This window comes from Lissotriton vulgaris, chromosome 5 (genome assembly GCF_964263255.1).
Source record: "Lissotriton vulgaris chromosome 5, aLisVul1.2, whole genome shotgun sequence".
NCBI classification, from domain to species: domain Eukaryota; kingdom Metazoa; phylum Chordata; class Amphibia; order Caudata; family Salamandridae; genus Lissotriton; species Lissotriton vulgaris.
The window spans coordinates 1,538,875,451-1,538,891,482 of NC_141693.1; the positions used below are offsets into that span (position 1 = coordinate 1,538,875,451).

At 40.4% G+C, this 16,032-nt stretch overlaps 1 protein-coding gene across 1 annotated transcript; it reads right to left on the reverse strand.

Annotated features, from left to right (window-relative positions):
• Positions 1–5,631: 5,631 nt before the first annotated feature.
• LOC147712965 (olfactory receptor 13C4-like) lies at positions 5,632–6,594 on the reverse strand. The gene has a single exon (XM_086919749.1). It carries the CDS (start codon positions 6,592–6,594, stop codon positions 5,632–5,634), a length of 963 nt encoding a protein of 320 aa, XP_086775875.1.
• Positions 6,595–16,032: the final 9,438 nt, after the last annotated feature.

Here is a 16,032-nt window from a genome sequence, read left to right on the forward strand (position 1 = left end):
TCTATTTGCCTTGACCCTGATTGTCATTAATTTATTTCTCGGACTATTTTTTTTGTGATTTTTTCCCTGATGCTCCCCACCCAAAGTCATGTTTAATGTGTACAAAATTAACATAAAAAGCATGAATACCCTCCCAGCAGCCCAGAGCCTAACCCCTCCCCCCCGGAGAACCCTCCCTAGCACCATTTGGACAAGAATAATTGCCCCATTCGAGGTCCGCGATTGAGGATTATTTACTTAAACATTATCCCTTGTGACTCGTAAAATATATACATTTTTATATATATATATATATTTTTTTACTACTTTTTATTATATGCCCTCTTTGCTCTAGAAGTGGCTCTACTTCTGCTGTCTCTCTGATATTGTATGTTTTGTTGTTCCACATAATTCTCAGGATGGCTGGGGATTTTAACTGAACGATGGCACCCTCCGTCCTTAAATCTTGCATGTACTTGCCCAGGGCCCATTGCCTGTCGTCTGTGGCCTTAGAAATATCTGAACGAATCTTGTAAGTAAATCCATCTTTTGAGAGAGTGCCAGATTTTAAGGCTTTATTCAAGATATGCTCTTTTAAGATATAAGATTTGAAATTGACAAGGACTCTCCGTGGATTTTTCCTGTCCTTGTTGAGTCTAAAGGCATCTCTATGCACCCATTGTATGTCATCGTCCAGTGCTTTCGCATCCATTTCGGGGATAAACTCCTTTAATATGCTAACTATGAATCTCTTTATATCTTGACCTTCCTGACCTTCCGGGATATTCAACAGGCGCAAATTATTTCTTCTGGAGTTATTTTCTAAAGTCTCGATTTTATCCCTTAGTTCCTTTTCAGCTCGTGACAGGCTGTTCACCCCAGTATGACAGTGATTCACTTCCTCCCTCTTCTGCGCCAAGGCGGTCTCAACTGCCACAACTCTAACAGCTAAAGCGTTAACCTTCGATTCCAATGCTTCGCAAGTGGCCTGAATTTTCTCCTGATTCCTTAATGATTTTGCAAATCTAAGCTTCATCTCATTGAAAAATAAGCCCACTAAGTTGCTAACCCCCTCCTCCGATGAGGTCTCAAGAGGATGATCTAATTGCACCTTATAATTTGAACACTTTAGCAGTAACACAATTCCGGGTCTTTCAGGCGTCTCTTCAACTTCAGTGATCCCGATGTAGTTTTCCTCATTGAGTCTTGCATCTAACCGTGTTTCTAAACTGGTAAGAGCCTGGTATCTATTAGGAGATTCTATGTTCTAAAATGTTTTAAAAATAGTTTCAAATATTATAACTCAATAATGAATGGTATATCTGTTGTTCCAGGAATCATTGTGCAGACATGGGTCTGTATTCAACTAGGAAGGGTAACATTTCTATAATAATGTCCACGCCAAACAGACTTTTTTTCTCTGTTCTTCTTAAGGAAGCATTGTCATGTTTCCTTGTATTTATTTTTAACTGGTTAAATGATGGTTATAATATTTGTAATAATATTGTGATATGCACTTTATAAGATCCTAGTGATCGAAAATAAGGATGATGGCGATGATCATTACTAAAAACACAGCTAAAAATAATTCTATCAATACAAAATAAACGGGTTGAGGGCTGCTCATCTCTTAATATCTAACCACCCTCAAAATAAACATGATCGGAAATATAGAAATTTTTCAGGAAAAATAAAATATCTTCAACATCGTCACAATGTAAAATATGGACTCTTTACACATCTTCCTTTAGAAAGACCCCAGAGAAACTTGCTAAACCGTCACTAATACCATTAGACATATGCCAAATATGTAACAAATCAATAGGCACGCTTTAACATACTTTAACATATGATATTCAGTTGAGACATTGAGAAGAAAAACCTTTCCTTAAACCATATGAATGTATCTCTAGGCTCATGGACTATTACACCCTTTCCCAACTTAAACACCTATTTATTATGCCTGCTGCATCGCCTGCAACAATAGCGATCAAAATCATACTGTGTGAATGGAAAGCCTACAAAAACATTTCCTTTCATGCAGGGTGGGGGGCACGGGCTTGTTTCGCCAGAAGCACATACAACACAATTTTCAACTTTATCTCTCACACCTCACACAATCTTTGGAACACGTGTGGTATATATATGAAAGACTCCAAACCACCTCGAACACAAAACTCATGCCTCAATTATGGCCAACTGATACCTATGAAATATTTTATGTATCACGCCCAATCAATGGAAAACATTCCTCCAGAACCATAACAAAATCAACCGTGGTGCTTACCTTCTGAGCCTCATCTCGCTCACCCATAGGGTTACTGCTTCTTTATGCTCTTACAGCCAAAGCACACTTTCTCTCCCTTTCTACTGTCACCTCTTTCTTCCCCATTTTTTTTGCCCATGTTACAATTACCTGAATAACGAATGCTCGAAAAAATGTTTTTTACTTTGCAATATTATTCTTTGATCATTTTATCTTACTGAAAATCTCTAACAAAAACATTTTGAGTTAAAAAAAAAAAACCGTGCAACTACAGTGTGTATTGAATGAATCCGGCATGCCCGCGGTGGCCAGAGTGCGCAAGTGCTGGCACTCTGGGGCCAACCTGCAGCTGGGGTAACTTGCTGTTTTTGAAGCGGTACTTTCTATGGCGGGAGCAGCAGAGCACAACTCACCAATGCTGAGGCAGTTGAAGTGAGTACTGTCCGGTCACAGTGCCGCCAGAGTCTGAATGTTAATGCATAGTCTGATATTTCATAGAATCTTAATAGTTGGATATTAGGGATGCTGTGCATTGCCTCCCATAGATGAATCACAATGCCCTAGTCGACCATCACCTGCGGCCGGCAAGGTCACCTGCAGACTCTGTGCTACAGCAGGTTTTAAGGTGCATATTCTGAATTGTACCAATGAAAATAGGGGCCCCCTGAATGCACACATTAAGGGCAGACGGGCAGGGGAATCAAGAGCATTTCAATACAAAGAAAAATCTGCCCCACTGACATAGAAAAGGCTCAATAAAGTCCCAAAATTATGTCATTGGTAGTAAGCTAACTTGAACCATCAAAGAATCATACCATCCACAATATTTAAATCATGAAAAAACATTCAATATTTATTCAATTTTCTTATATATAAATATACATTTTTTAAGTTATACAAGCAGATAATTACATAAACATAATATAAGTACCATCATACAGCCTAAATCCCACACATCCCTTCAATCAATCATATCCACATCACACAAACTCAAACATTCTTCATACATCCAGTACATATCCCAATTCAGTTGCCAGTTGTTGATGATGTATCACGTCCTGCATAGTCTTACGGTGGAACCAAGACTAGATGGCAAATTAGCAGGACAAACTTGAAGCACCAATGCGCGTTTCGGTGCTCGGCCAGGTCAAAGGCCACACCTTCATCAAGGCACACAGAAGAAGGGAGGGGGACAAAAGCATGAATCACACACTTCCAGTCAGTCCTATAGATTGTAGGACTTCTATGAAGTGAAGCGAAGTGTATTATCCGTAAAAATGATGCCCCACGTGTCGGTATCAACTCTGTGAGTTGTAATCAAACCAAGTCAGGTTATCAAGGCCAGTATCACGGGGGGTGGAGGAGGGATTCTGGTTCTGGTTTGTTAAACCAATTAATATCCTTAATTCATCCCTAAAAAATATTTCCATCGCCTTTTGGAAAGGATTTAATTTTGGACATGCCGAAAACATGTGGATAGTATCAGCTTGCGTGCTTTGACATCTTGGACAAGATATTCCACTAATTCCCCCCATTGTGCTATTTTATACGGCGTATAATATAATTCATGGAAGGTTTTATAGCATTGTGCTTGTAAATTAGCAACTTTAACAATAGAGTTTACAAACTGCAGTGATTTTTCCCCCCCGTTTCCCACTAGGTTTAACTTCGTCCTCCATTTAGCGAAGATTTTAGTCCTATCGTCTTCTTTGCATTCACTCAACACCCCATATAATTGTGAGATTGAGCAACCCTTCTCATTTTGAATATATTCCATCAAATCCTCTCTTTTAAAATTATCTCCCCTAGGCAGTTTCCTTTGTATTACTGATCTGATCTGTAGGTATTTGAAAAAGTCTCTACGATCTAACTTAAATATTTGACAAGCCCTTTCAAATGAGATTATGCCCGTATCATCTATAATATCTCCTATAGTACAAACCCCAGCACTATCCCATCTTTTCATAACTTGATCATGGAATACTTCAGGGAGTAGCTTATTATTATATAAAGGTGTATAGAAACTCATCCGTCCCAGCTTGATTTTTTTCCGGACCATAGACCATAACGATTTAGCTGCTGCAAATACCTTAAACTTTGTTCTTTTGAAGTAGCTAAATTCTTTAAATGTAAGTAATCCTTTATTGGAATCTCTAAATATTAAATCATGTGTGTCTGGTATATCAAGTCCGTCCCGCTATCTATCGTTCTACAACTCAGAGTTGAGGTCTCCACCTTATTTGATTGACCACGACTTCCTAGCGTGACGTCCCTTCCATGTACAAAGCCCGGCTGGGCCGTACCCCATGAATTGCCCCTTCCCCCTCCCTGTGTGACGTCCTGATGAAGACCCCGTGAAAGGACTTTAATTAGCCTGCTGATAGGGGTCGAAACGTCGACTGTTTTCTTTTTGTTGAAATTCCGGCACACCCCCGATTCATCTAGTGTTCAGATGTGACCGTTGATTGTGATCCATTGACAATGCTTCAAATTTTGCCTTGTATTTTGGCATGTGTACTATAACTGTTTTTATACTGTCACTAACTTTGTAAAATATCGGATACCTTTTTGATACTGTGTTATTTTTCCTTTTCTCAAACACTCCCTTGAGCACTACCCCCTCCCTTCCTTTTCCTCCCCCCTTGGGGCTTGCTAATTACAAATTTAATTCATATATTGCCTCGGGCAATCACGCAGTGTTTGGTAATAAATCACAAATACCAATCAAAAATAGCCTTTTTCAATTTTTGCTTTATTGTTTGCCTCTAATTTTATTCCAGTGTATGTTATTCACAATACACTCTCCTTACGGGGACCCCTTCACATATGTACCCCATAGCACCCAGGTCCCCGTGACTGCATGGGTTCAACCCCCTTTTTTGTAACGCCATTCTGTTTGCAGCCTCTGGCTTGGGGCCGAAGGGGCACCTAAGGTGCACCCTTGTTGACCCCTGCACCATGTGGCAGGAACCCTGATGTGCTTGCCACGTGGGGCAGGGATGAACACAACCTACAATTTCCCTACGGGAGCTTGTGCTATGGTCAGTTTACGGCCATAGTGCATGCTCCCATACGCAAATGGGAGTCGCGTAGTGATTAGGCGGTGGGGATGTCGGGCAGACGAAGACCATCCGACATCGTAATAAGCCCCAAAATGTCTAATATGTATTACAATTTAGCCATTTGAGGTGGCTTGTGATAAATCTTTTTTGGGACAATATAGTATATATCACCAGCTCCAGAACACATAGTATATTTTAGATTCAATGAAATCAGAAGTAAAATCACTAATAGAAAAGCACATATATTTCACTTTGAATTTCTATCATATATTATGAATAACTTGCTTTCCTTCACAATTCAGTTTTTTTTACCTTGCATTTGCTTTATTTAAAGACTACCCTTGACTGTGAACCTAAAACATTCCTTTTGATTAGCCTCTGCAAACTGCGTTTCACATCCTTATTTCTAAGACTGTAGATCAGTGGATTTAACATAGGGGTCACCACACTGTATACAAGTGAGAGCAGCTTGTCTCGCTCCTGAAAGTCACTGGGTCCGATTCGGAGATACATACACATTGTGGAGCCATAGAACAATGTGACAGAAAAAAGATGAGAGCCACATGTGGAGAAAGCCCTGTGTCTCCCAGCTGCACTGCTCATCCTAAGGATGGTGAACAAGATGTTCAGATAGGAGAAAATTATTAGCGTAAAGGGGCAAATACCACCAATCATGGCAGCAACAAACACAGTAACCCCATTCATGAAAGTATCAGCAGAGGCTTGGCTCATTACTGCTGGCATGTCACAAAAGAAATGGTTGATGATATGAAATCCACAATATGGCAAACTGAAAATAAAGCCTGTTAGCACAGTAGAAACAAGTGCCCCCCACAGCCACGAAACACTCATAAGGATAACACACACTTTTGGGCTAATTATGACACTGTATAGTAATGGGTTACAAATGGCAATATGCAGGTCATATGCCATTACACCAAGAAAAAAGCATTCTGTGACCCCCATAGATACAAACAAAAACATCTGTATGGAACATGCTGCAAATGAAATACTAAAGCTGCTAGTCTTGAAACCTATTAGAGTTTTTGGGACGGTGGTGGAAATGAAACAGACTTCCAAAAATGACAGATTTCTGAGAAAGAGGTACATTGGTGTTTGGAGAGTGTTGTCCATAGTTACTAGTAATATGATGACCATATTTCCTGTTAAAGTTGCAATGTAGACAAACAGGAGAAGCACAAATAGTGAGTGTTGTAAAAAAGGATTCAAGTCAGAAAATCCCAAAAGGATAAAGTCGCTGGATAAAGATTGATTGGTGCAGTCCATGTTCTGATGCTATCTGAAAAGAAATGCATTAATATTAATTTTGTATAATGGTATTTTTTTTTTGCTTCAGTAATGTGTCACTGTGATTTAACAAGACGTGAAATTATGCTAAAAACTAGGCCTGGGTGGCAAATTCCGTTCCGCTCGTGGAATTTGCAGAATTTAATTTGGGTAATTTTGCGTTCATAACGCGAAATTGCCCAAATTTCTGCATTCCGCCACTTTGCGAAATGTTTTGCTTGTTCGCGTTCTCAAAATGCGTGTTTGCAAGATATTTCCCCCCGAGCATGCAAACAGTGATTGCAAACAGGAAAAAAGCATCGCGAACAAGCAATTCCGCGTGTTCGTGGAATTTCTGCATGTTCGCAGAGATTTGCTACCGTTTCGCAGAAATTTGCGTAACGCAATTACGCAACTTCCGCCCACGCCTACTGAAAACATTGCCTTGAACATCAAGAGGCCCATTAGGATGGCAGGCGGATCGCCCCTGCCGGGCATAGTCCGCCTGCCATCGTCATAGGCCCCATAGTGTCCATTGGCCTTATCTATAAGGTATTTCTCATAACCGGTTTCTCAGCCAGTGTGACTGTGGTGGTGGAATGTGAGTGTGTGAGGTGGCTGTGACATGTTGGTGAGTGATAGAGTCGGTTGGTGAATGGGCTGAGCAGCAGGAAGGCTGCTCCTGGTGGGGCTCTTCATAACATCTTACCTAATAAACCTACTTATCTAATCTACCTTGGAACTGGACCTGCTTTTTCTACAACATATTTTGGCGATGAGGATGGGATATAACAGTATTCTTGTTGTCTTATGCGAAAACCAAAACGATCATACTGAAGCCAATTATATGGACACTTCATAATTCTGTAAGTACTCATTGGAAAGAACTGTACTTTTCGGGGAGCAAAGACTGAATACACCTGAAACTCAGAAGGAAGACAGAGAAACGACCTATGTAGCCAAGAGTGATGGGAGGCAGGTTTAGACACAGACATTCTTGCCCAACAGGTGGAGATCTCTTAATATGGTGGCTAGTCCTTTTAATGGGTGGTGGAGTCCATACACTGGGTTCGTCTGACAAACTGGCCAACCAGCTTTGAGGGTTTGAAAACTCTGTCAGTTGACATTTATGAATGAGGATATGTTTAGCGGGAAAGAGAAACAGAAAAATAAAAGTTTCTGTGATATCAAAATGCCAGGTAGTGGATAGTGAATCTATGTCTGAAACCAGATGAAACTTAGAAGCTCTTACCCCACAAGAACAGAAAATCAGTATCACTTAGTATGAATTATAACTCAAACGTCAAACATAAATATACAGGGACAATCATTAAGTACCAACCTCATTATGAAGTTGATATTTTATGAAAATGCACACACTCTGTTCCTAGATACACGTTTCTAAATGTCCTTGAGGTAAAATCTGCATTGTGTGTTCTCAATTTGGTAGTGGTAGTCACATAGGGCCAGATGTATGACCATTTGTGCATGCAAAAACAGCATGGGCCTTGTACAAAGGCTATTTAGCGACTCACAATTTTTTGTGACTCGCAAAATAATGTTTTGCGACTCGCTCTTAGGAAGGCGTTTTCCCTCCTTAATAGCAAGCACAACCCAATGTATGAAAGGTATGCATCCGCAATGCCGGGCGCAAAACACTCGCAAATTACCACCCTCTTTAAAAGGGTGAAAATGCACTCGTAAAAGGGAATGGGTCCCCAAGGGACCCCTTCCCCTTTTCAAATACAGGGGAAAATATTTTTTAAGGACAGGCAGTGGTCCCGGGGACTACTACCTAACCCTTAAAAAATTAAACAAAAACGTTAAAAACATTTTTTTGAATGCATCCCATTTTCCTTCAAGGAAAATAGGCTGCATAAAAAAAATACAGCTTTATTTAAATGCAGTCCCAGACATGGTGGTCTGCTGAGCCCAGCAGGCCGCCATACCTGGGAGGGCCTGCCAGTCCCAATGGGGTCGTAAATTGTGAGTGCCTCATGAATATTCATGAGCCTCTCAATTTGCGACCCCATTGGGAATCGCACACAGTGTAAAATACACTATTGTATACGGAAAATCGCACCTCGCAAATTGCGAGTAGCATAAAAATCGCAATTTGAGAGCCGCTATTTTCTTTGGTCTTACATCTGGCCCAAAATCCCAGGACACCCAACAGAAGCCATTTAAGTATTGAAATGCTACCCAACCGTTTTTCTGCATCACATAATCGTGCAAAGTGATAGAGGCAAGCGTCCAATTTGAGCATATCTGGCAGTGCATGGACAGCCTGTAAGGTACACATTCTTTGCATTGTTTTAAGACATTATTCACTATGCTCTGTTGGAAATCAGTAAACACACCCAATAACTCTACAGCAAAGTGTAGTATGTGGGTGTTTTAAAGCCAATATGCAGTCTCAGATATGTTCTGTACTTTCATTCACAATTTAAGTGTGTATAGAAAGGCCTACTTGTTTGGGATTAAGACCTAATGAACAAGAGAAGCATAAGTTGTTTTCATTTCCTAGCTGTCTATTAAGATGTTTAGAAACTGGAGTGAGGTCCTCTAATATTGAATTAAATCTGTTACTTTAATGTTAGAACTCTTAATATCACGTCACCAAAGGTGAACTATAACTACAGGTGATCATTTTTTAGATAACCTGAATGTTGGTTGAGCGTTGTATATCAAAATATCATGCACAACATTTTTGTGTTGTCATAATATTGATGGCCAAATATCAACATAAAAAATAGTGACTTCACGCTCATAAAGTAAAATGACACAAAATCAACTACAAAAAAAGTGTAAGCCAAAATATTTATATACTATAACAAAATATACAGTTTTTATAAATAAAATTATGAATTTAAAATTAAAGTTAAATATTTTAAAAGGGAACATATTTAAAAATGTAAAATACATTACTCATTCATAAAATCTTTTTTTCTGCAGTTTGCCATAAAAGAGTGCAGAGCAATAAAACAGTATTCAGGGATGATAATTCAATTAATTAATACAGACACGTTGTATAGTTAAAATCATACGCACTAGAAAGGTACATGATTTTAATATGACAGACCTTGTCGACAAAATAAATCAATGTCACTCATTAACAGTCAAAAGCCTATGCGTGTGTCACATGGCTGCCAGAAACTGAGAGACAGCAAATAGAATGTGCCTGGTCGCATCGTTTTTTAAAACTCTAAAAGCATGCGTACACTGTACAAAACCCAGATTCTTACATAGAGGTACAAGCCAATACTTCCTGGACTTACTGTAAGCTGGACAAAAGAAAAGAACATGAAGTTCATTTTCTGTGTCACAGCAACACCCAGGACAGTTCTTTTCTGCAGAAACAGACCATATACTAGTAAAGGCTTTTAAGGGTAGAGTACCGTATCTCCATTGTAGATAAAATTTCCTGGCTACAATAGGATAGATATCATCCATGAAGTCCTCAAAGAAGTAAGAAACTTTAATTGTTAAAAAATAATTAATTAAGGTGCCGGCATGGGGATCAGACAGAGCAGCAGTAAGTTTGTTGTCCGCGAACATCCTGGTGAGGGACTTGCGCGAGACCTCTTTGCAACTCCTCTCCGGATCATACCATAAGGCAGGCAATCCCAACCTTACAAGTTCGTTCTTTATAAACATGAGCCAGGGGATTTTAGCTGCACTATAGTAAGTTAATATTTCCTTGAGTTCTAGCCTATAGTTAAGCAGCTCTGGCGTTATCCAGAGCCTGCGCCAGAACCCAAGGGGTTTGAGCGCTAGTAATAGGTCTCAACCCCAAGTCAAACCTTAGAGGGAGTAGCGGGGTACTTTGTGGAAGTGCCAACAACTGTCTAATAAATTTGTTTTCTGCTTTAGCAATTTCAGGCCTACAGGAATATCCCCACAACTCCCCACTGTACAGAATTGCACCCCACGCCTGAGTTTTATAGATCTCCAGAGGGGGACTAACGGGTTTGAATGTAGATGAATTGGAAAGCTTGAGTATTCCCCCCGCAAGCTGGACCAGTTTAATTTGTGACTTTGTTTGCTGGGGGCCCCATAACAGATTTTCATTAATGGTTACCCCCAGATATTCAAAAGTCGATACCCTTTCTAATCTGACTGGGCCTAGACTGGGATTCGGGCGGGTAATTGCAGGTGGGTTGAAGATCATGAATTTTGTTTTATCAGCATTTATCTCCAAACCACGACCTCTGCAAAAATCCTCAAAGCCATCCAGTATGCAATGTATTCCCATGGGAGACTTAGAGAGTAGCAGGGTGTCGTCTGCAAACATGATCGCGGCACCCTGCTACCTGCCAACCTTGGCGCATCATTGTGGAGAACACCATCTAGATGGGCGATTACCCCGTTGAAATAGAGGCAAAACAGGATAGGTGCCAATACGCACCCCTGCCTTACCCCCTGCCAACAGGGAACCTAGATGCCAGCACCCCATTCTTTCCACATCTGACCTTTGCAAAAATCTCCTCATGTAGCCTCATCAGAGTAGTTAGGAGTTGGGGCGGAATACCCAATTCTTGGAGCACAGTCCACAATTTCCCCTGGGGCACTAAGTCAAAGAGCAGAGCGGAGGTCCACGAACACCATATAGAGGCTGCCACCCTCTATCTTCACCGTTTTCCAGAATAATAATATTAGGCGAAAGATTTGATCCATGGTGGAGGTGTTCCTCCTAAACCCCGCTTGAAACGGGCTGAGGATTGCGTGCTCCTCAATCCAGTCCTGTAGACGGTCTAAGATGAGCCACGCAAAAAAATTTGCGGAACATCAATGAGGCTGATAGGCCTGTAGTTGGCTGGGAGCAGAGGCCCTTTTTGAATATTGGGACAATTTCTGCTCCCAGCCAAGTACAGGGAACCGCCATGCCCCTCAGGACTGCATTGAAAAGTATTTGAAGGAATGTTCCCCAGATCTTTGGTTCATGTCTAAAAAGGTCTCCCGGTAGTTTATCAAGGCCCAGGGCTTTTCCCAGAGCGAATACATTACAACAGTTATTATTTTCAAATCAGTAAAATAAACTTTTTAAATATATTCTAAAAAATGCATATATATATTAAATTTTAAATCTTAACATATAAACTGCATTTGAATTTTTGGACTAATATAATTGATATCAAAATAAACAAACAAATATATCCCACCTAATTTATTTAAAAATAAACAAGATATGCATATATAATTATTATACATTTCTATAAAAACATAAACACATATTCTGTAAAAGAACACATAGTAAAAACAAATCAATACAAAAAAATTATCAAAATAAGTGATATAACTATTATCTATTTACAGTTTACATTCTGTAAATCCACAACTATCTTGAGTATACAGTATGAATTAAAACATTTAAAGTTCAGTAGTCTAACTGCAAGTTAAAAACATTTAAAACATGTGTGTAATTAGGGTGTCACTAATAATGTTTTACTTTGAACGACTAACATTGGGGAAAGTGTCTATATTCTGGAGGTCATATATACTATTCTAACTTCAAAAAACATTGGACAAAGTGCATATGTTTTGGAAGGGGCCTTATTTACTTTTATGACTCCAGTAAACTAAACACAGAGAACAGTACATATGTTTGGGGTTGGGGTGTGATTTACTCTTCTACCGGAATCCCAGAAACATGGGTCAAAGAGCATATACTGGTGGAAGGGTGGACAGATTTAAAATTCTTTCTCTAGTCTAGAAAACATTGGGCTACTGTCAAAAAGTGGATTATTAGTTAGGGTGGGTGGTAGTCATCACAAGTAATAATGACACTGTTTTCTTACGTCCAGTTAAGGTTACATTCATTTAAATCCAAGCTCAATGCTATGGCACAGGGCAGATAGGCTTAACTTAAATAAAAATATAGAGCATTTAGAAGTACCAAAACAGTTAAAAAGTAGAAAACACAACAGAATAGGAATCCCACTTCAATTTATGAAAATAGAGAAAATTTTAATTAATCAAATGACAGAAATGCGAAAAAAATCCAATAGGGATTTTTTAAAATTAAGTTTTAGTGCCAAAAATCATTAGGCGTCAACCATGGTCATCTGGTTGCGCTTGACTGGTAACAAGGCACGAGATAAAGCTAACCAGGATGGAGTGCGGGTTGAATACAGAGACCAAGCTTGACCAGGCTTGATAGCGATTGTATGAAGTCCCAGTGAAGCTATTCTTCCTAAAACCAAGATGACAAAACCTTTCTTGTTCTGTGCAAAGCTCCCTGTGCCCACCCAGAGGTATGGCTATTACAATGGGCAAAACTTTCCTTGTGGTTTCTCAAAACAGGTTATGGAGGCAGCTCCTCTCCCACTGGCTATGGTACCTGGCTGGCTAGCAGGGCAATGCAGAGGGATGGTAGAGGTCTGCCAGTGACATGGTCGGAATCCTTTAAAGTTAATGAGGTTCCTAGGCACAGCCCAGAGAGCCATCATGTTAGGGGAAGTTCAAACCTTCTTCCTTTGTCTCAGTGTTGGGAGCCACTTCACACCTATTCAAGGAACCATTCAGCTCTTGGGTGACATTGAACACTGGCCGAAAGGCACAGTTGACCCAGGTCTAGAAATGACAACTTTGCAAATGTGTAATTATAAAATTAGTGATATAAAATCTGACTTGACTATAAAGTTGGACTATTAAATATGGCCTTGAATCATTTTTTGTAGCTACTCCCAAACTCAGTTTAAGCATTATAATGTGTTATAAAGTAACCCAATGGTTTCCAATGGGAAACCAATATTTGCCGCAGTAAAAATCAACTTTGGTGGGCTTTTACTGCTAGGACATGTAAAACATAGAATATACATGTCCTGTGTCTTAAATACCATGCACCCTGCCCTATGGGCATTTCAGGTCTACTTTAGGGGTGGTGTATATGTATAAAAAGGAAGATGGAGGCCTTGCAAAACATTTATTTTCTCTGGTTAAATTGGTAGTTTTATAGCTACATACCAACGCTACAAGGCATGCCTGGAGACATGCATTGCATTGTCCATTTAGTGGTTGCACAGTACGTGCTGTAGCGCACTAATGATATTTAACTGACAGGTCCTGGGTACACTTAGTACTTTATACTCGAGATTAATAGTTAAGTACAAATGATAATTAGGAGAAGAGCCAATTCTGCATATTTTTAGGGGTCAGATCACATTCATTGGGCACTGAAAAGCAGGGTTCGAGTGTGCAGAATATGGGACAACCACGCAAAAGGGACGTAAGACCTGTCAGCATTACGATGGTCTTTCTAAAAAGCGTTTTCTGTACTTACCTCCAATCGTTGCTAACATTTTGTTTTTGTTGACCTAACCAGTGGCAAAGTGCTTGTGCTTATTCTCTTAAACATGGATTGATTGACATATAACTGATTGACAAATTTAATTTACTTGTAAGTCTGCTGTAGAGTGGTATACCATATTGCCAGGGACTGTAAATTAAATGCAACTAGTGGACTTGCAGGACTTGTCTTGCCACCCACTTAAGTAGCCTTTCAAAACATATCCCAGGCTTGCCATTGCAGTCTGAATGCAGTTTTCAACTGCCATATCTACTTGACAATAATCCCCCTTGTCATTCACACCTTCAACTCCCTTTTATTACCTCTAAGACAAGCCTAAGGTAGACCCTTGGTAGCCCATAGGGCAGGGTGCTGTGTAATGAAAAGGCTGGACATGTACTTTTATGTTTTACATTTTCCCGGTAGAGAAAAATGCCTTAATTCATTTTTCGATACTGTGAGGCCTACCTCTTCCAAGGGATAACATTGGGGAATAGTTATTACATTTAATAAGCTGCAATTATCTATTAGGAGCTGGTAGCTATGTCGTGCTTGGTTTCAATAAAATTGTGATGGTAATCCCTCTTTCACGTTAAGGCCAGAATTGTCATTACAATTTAGAGAAGTTGAGTTTTATAAGGTTTTATAATGTCTGCATCTTCCTGCCCTTAGCCCTTTGTGCCAGCATACTGTCTTGCAGTCACATGACTAGGTGCAGCCGGCAGTTAGACTTTGTGAATTCCTCACCAGACTGTCACACAATTGAATGATTAGGTGTGCCTCAAAGGGCCATTTGCTGGCAGAATGGAGGATAGAGCTGAGCACAGACCCACTTCTGAAAGAAAATAGCCTGTGTCTGCCTTTCCAAAACGGGCCTTACAACCCTGCATTATCATTGCGGCCTGCTTTGAGCCAGAGCAGAGGAGTCCAAAAATGCCATGATGTTTAAAAGAACCTTTTTTATAAGCTTCTCCCACCTTTCAGAAGAAGGGCACCAAGGTGTCAAAATTGGACCTCCAGACCCACCCTCCAGTCAACTACTAGATCTATGGAATCCCACTCACAGGACTGCCTGCTGCTGTGACCTAATGTGTGCTCTAGAACACTGCTGATGTACCTGGAAGGACTGCTTTGCTGCCTGGATTCTGCCTTGAACCCTCAGAGACCAGTTCTCCTACTGGGCCCTACCACTTCACCTTCAGCTAGGCCTACCAGAAGTGACTCCAAGGGCTAGTTTGTGGGCCTCCTTTTCAGAGCAACAGAGACATAAAAGGCTCTCACCATCTTGAACCTCCAAATGGACCCAGCTGAAATGAATCCTGATCCCCAAAGAGGTGTCCCACCAGTCCTGGACCCTTAGTTGTGGTGTTCAAGGTGCCCAGATGGCAAGAGGAGACTTTGACCTGACATTTTCCACCCACCCAGAATTTCCCACAGTCTGCTGAAAAAATTGATACCTCACTTGTGTGGGCGACCAAAGCAGAGAACCTAAAAACATATAAAATGAAAGATTTAGGGGGAACCAAAGTGGGTCCGGAGGGGCAGTTTCATACATTTTTAGGCTGACACGGCTTTGGACACCCACACTAGTGAGGTATCATTTTTATTGAGAGACTGGGGGGAACACCAGGTGGTGAGAAATTTGTACTGGTGTGATGATCACACAACCTTTCCACACAGAAATGTGAGGAAAATGTGACCTTTTAGCTAAACTTGAGGGTTTCACAAAATTCTGGGTTAAAACATGTTGGGGAAACCACACAAGCCACACATCCCTGGACTCCTCTGGGTGTTTAGTTCTCAAAAATATCTAGGCTTGGTAGGTTTCCCTAGATAGCCTCTGAACCCCAGACCAAATACACAGATGCCCCTATCTATGACAAAATAACCTGTTTTTGCAAGGGGGGTACCTGCACCTTGCAGGATCTACACAATGACCTGTTTCCGAGTTCAGAATATTTTCTGCTTTTTAGACATGCATACCTTTCCGGGATCCATTATTGGTTTTGCACCCATTTCTACCACTAACTGGAAGGAGGTTGAAAGCATAAAAAAAATAGGAAAAATAGACTATGTCCCAGTAAAATGCCAAAACTGTTCAGAAAATGTTGGTTTTCTGACAAAAGTCGGCTGTTCCTGAAAGCTGGGAA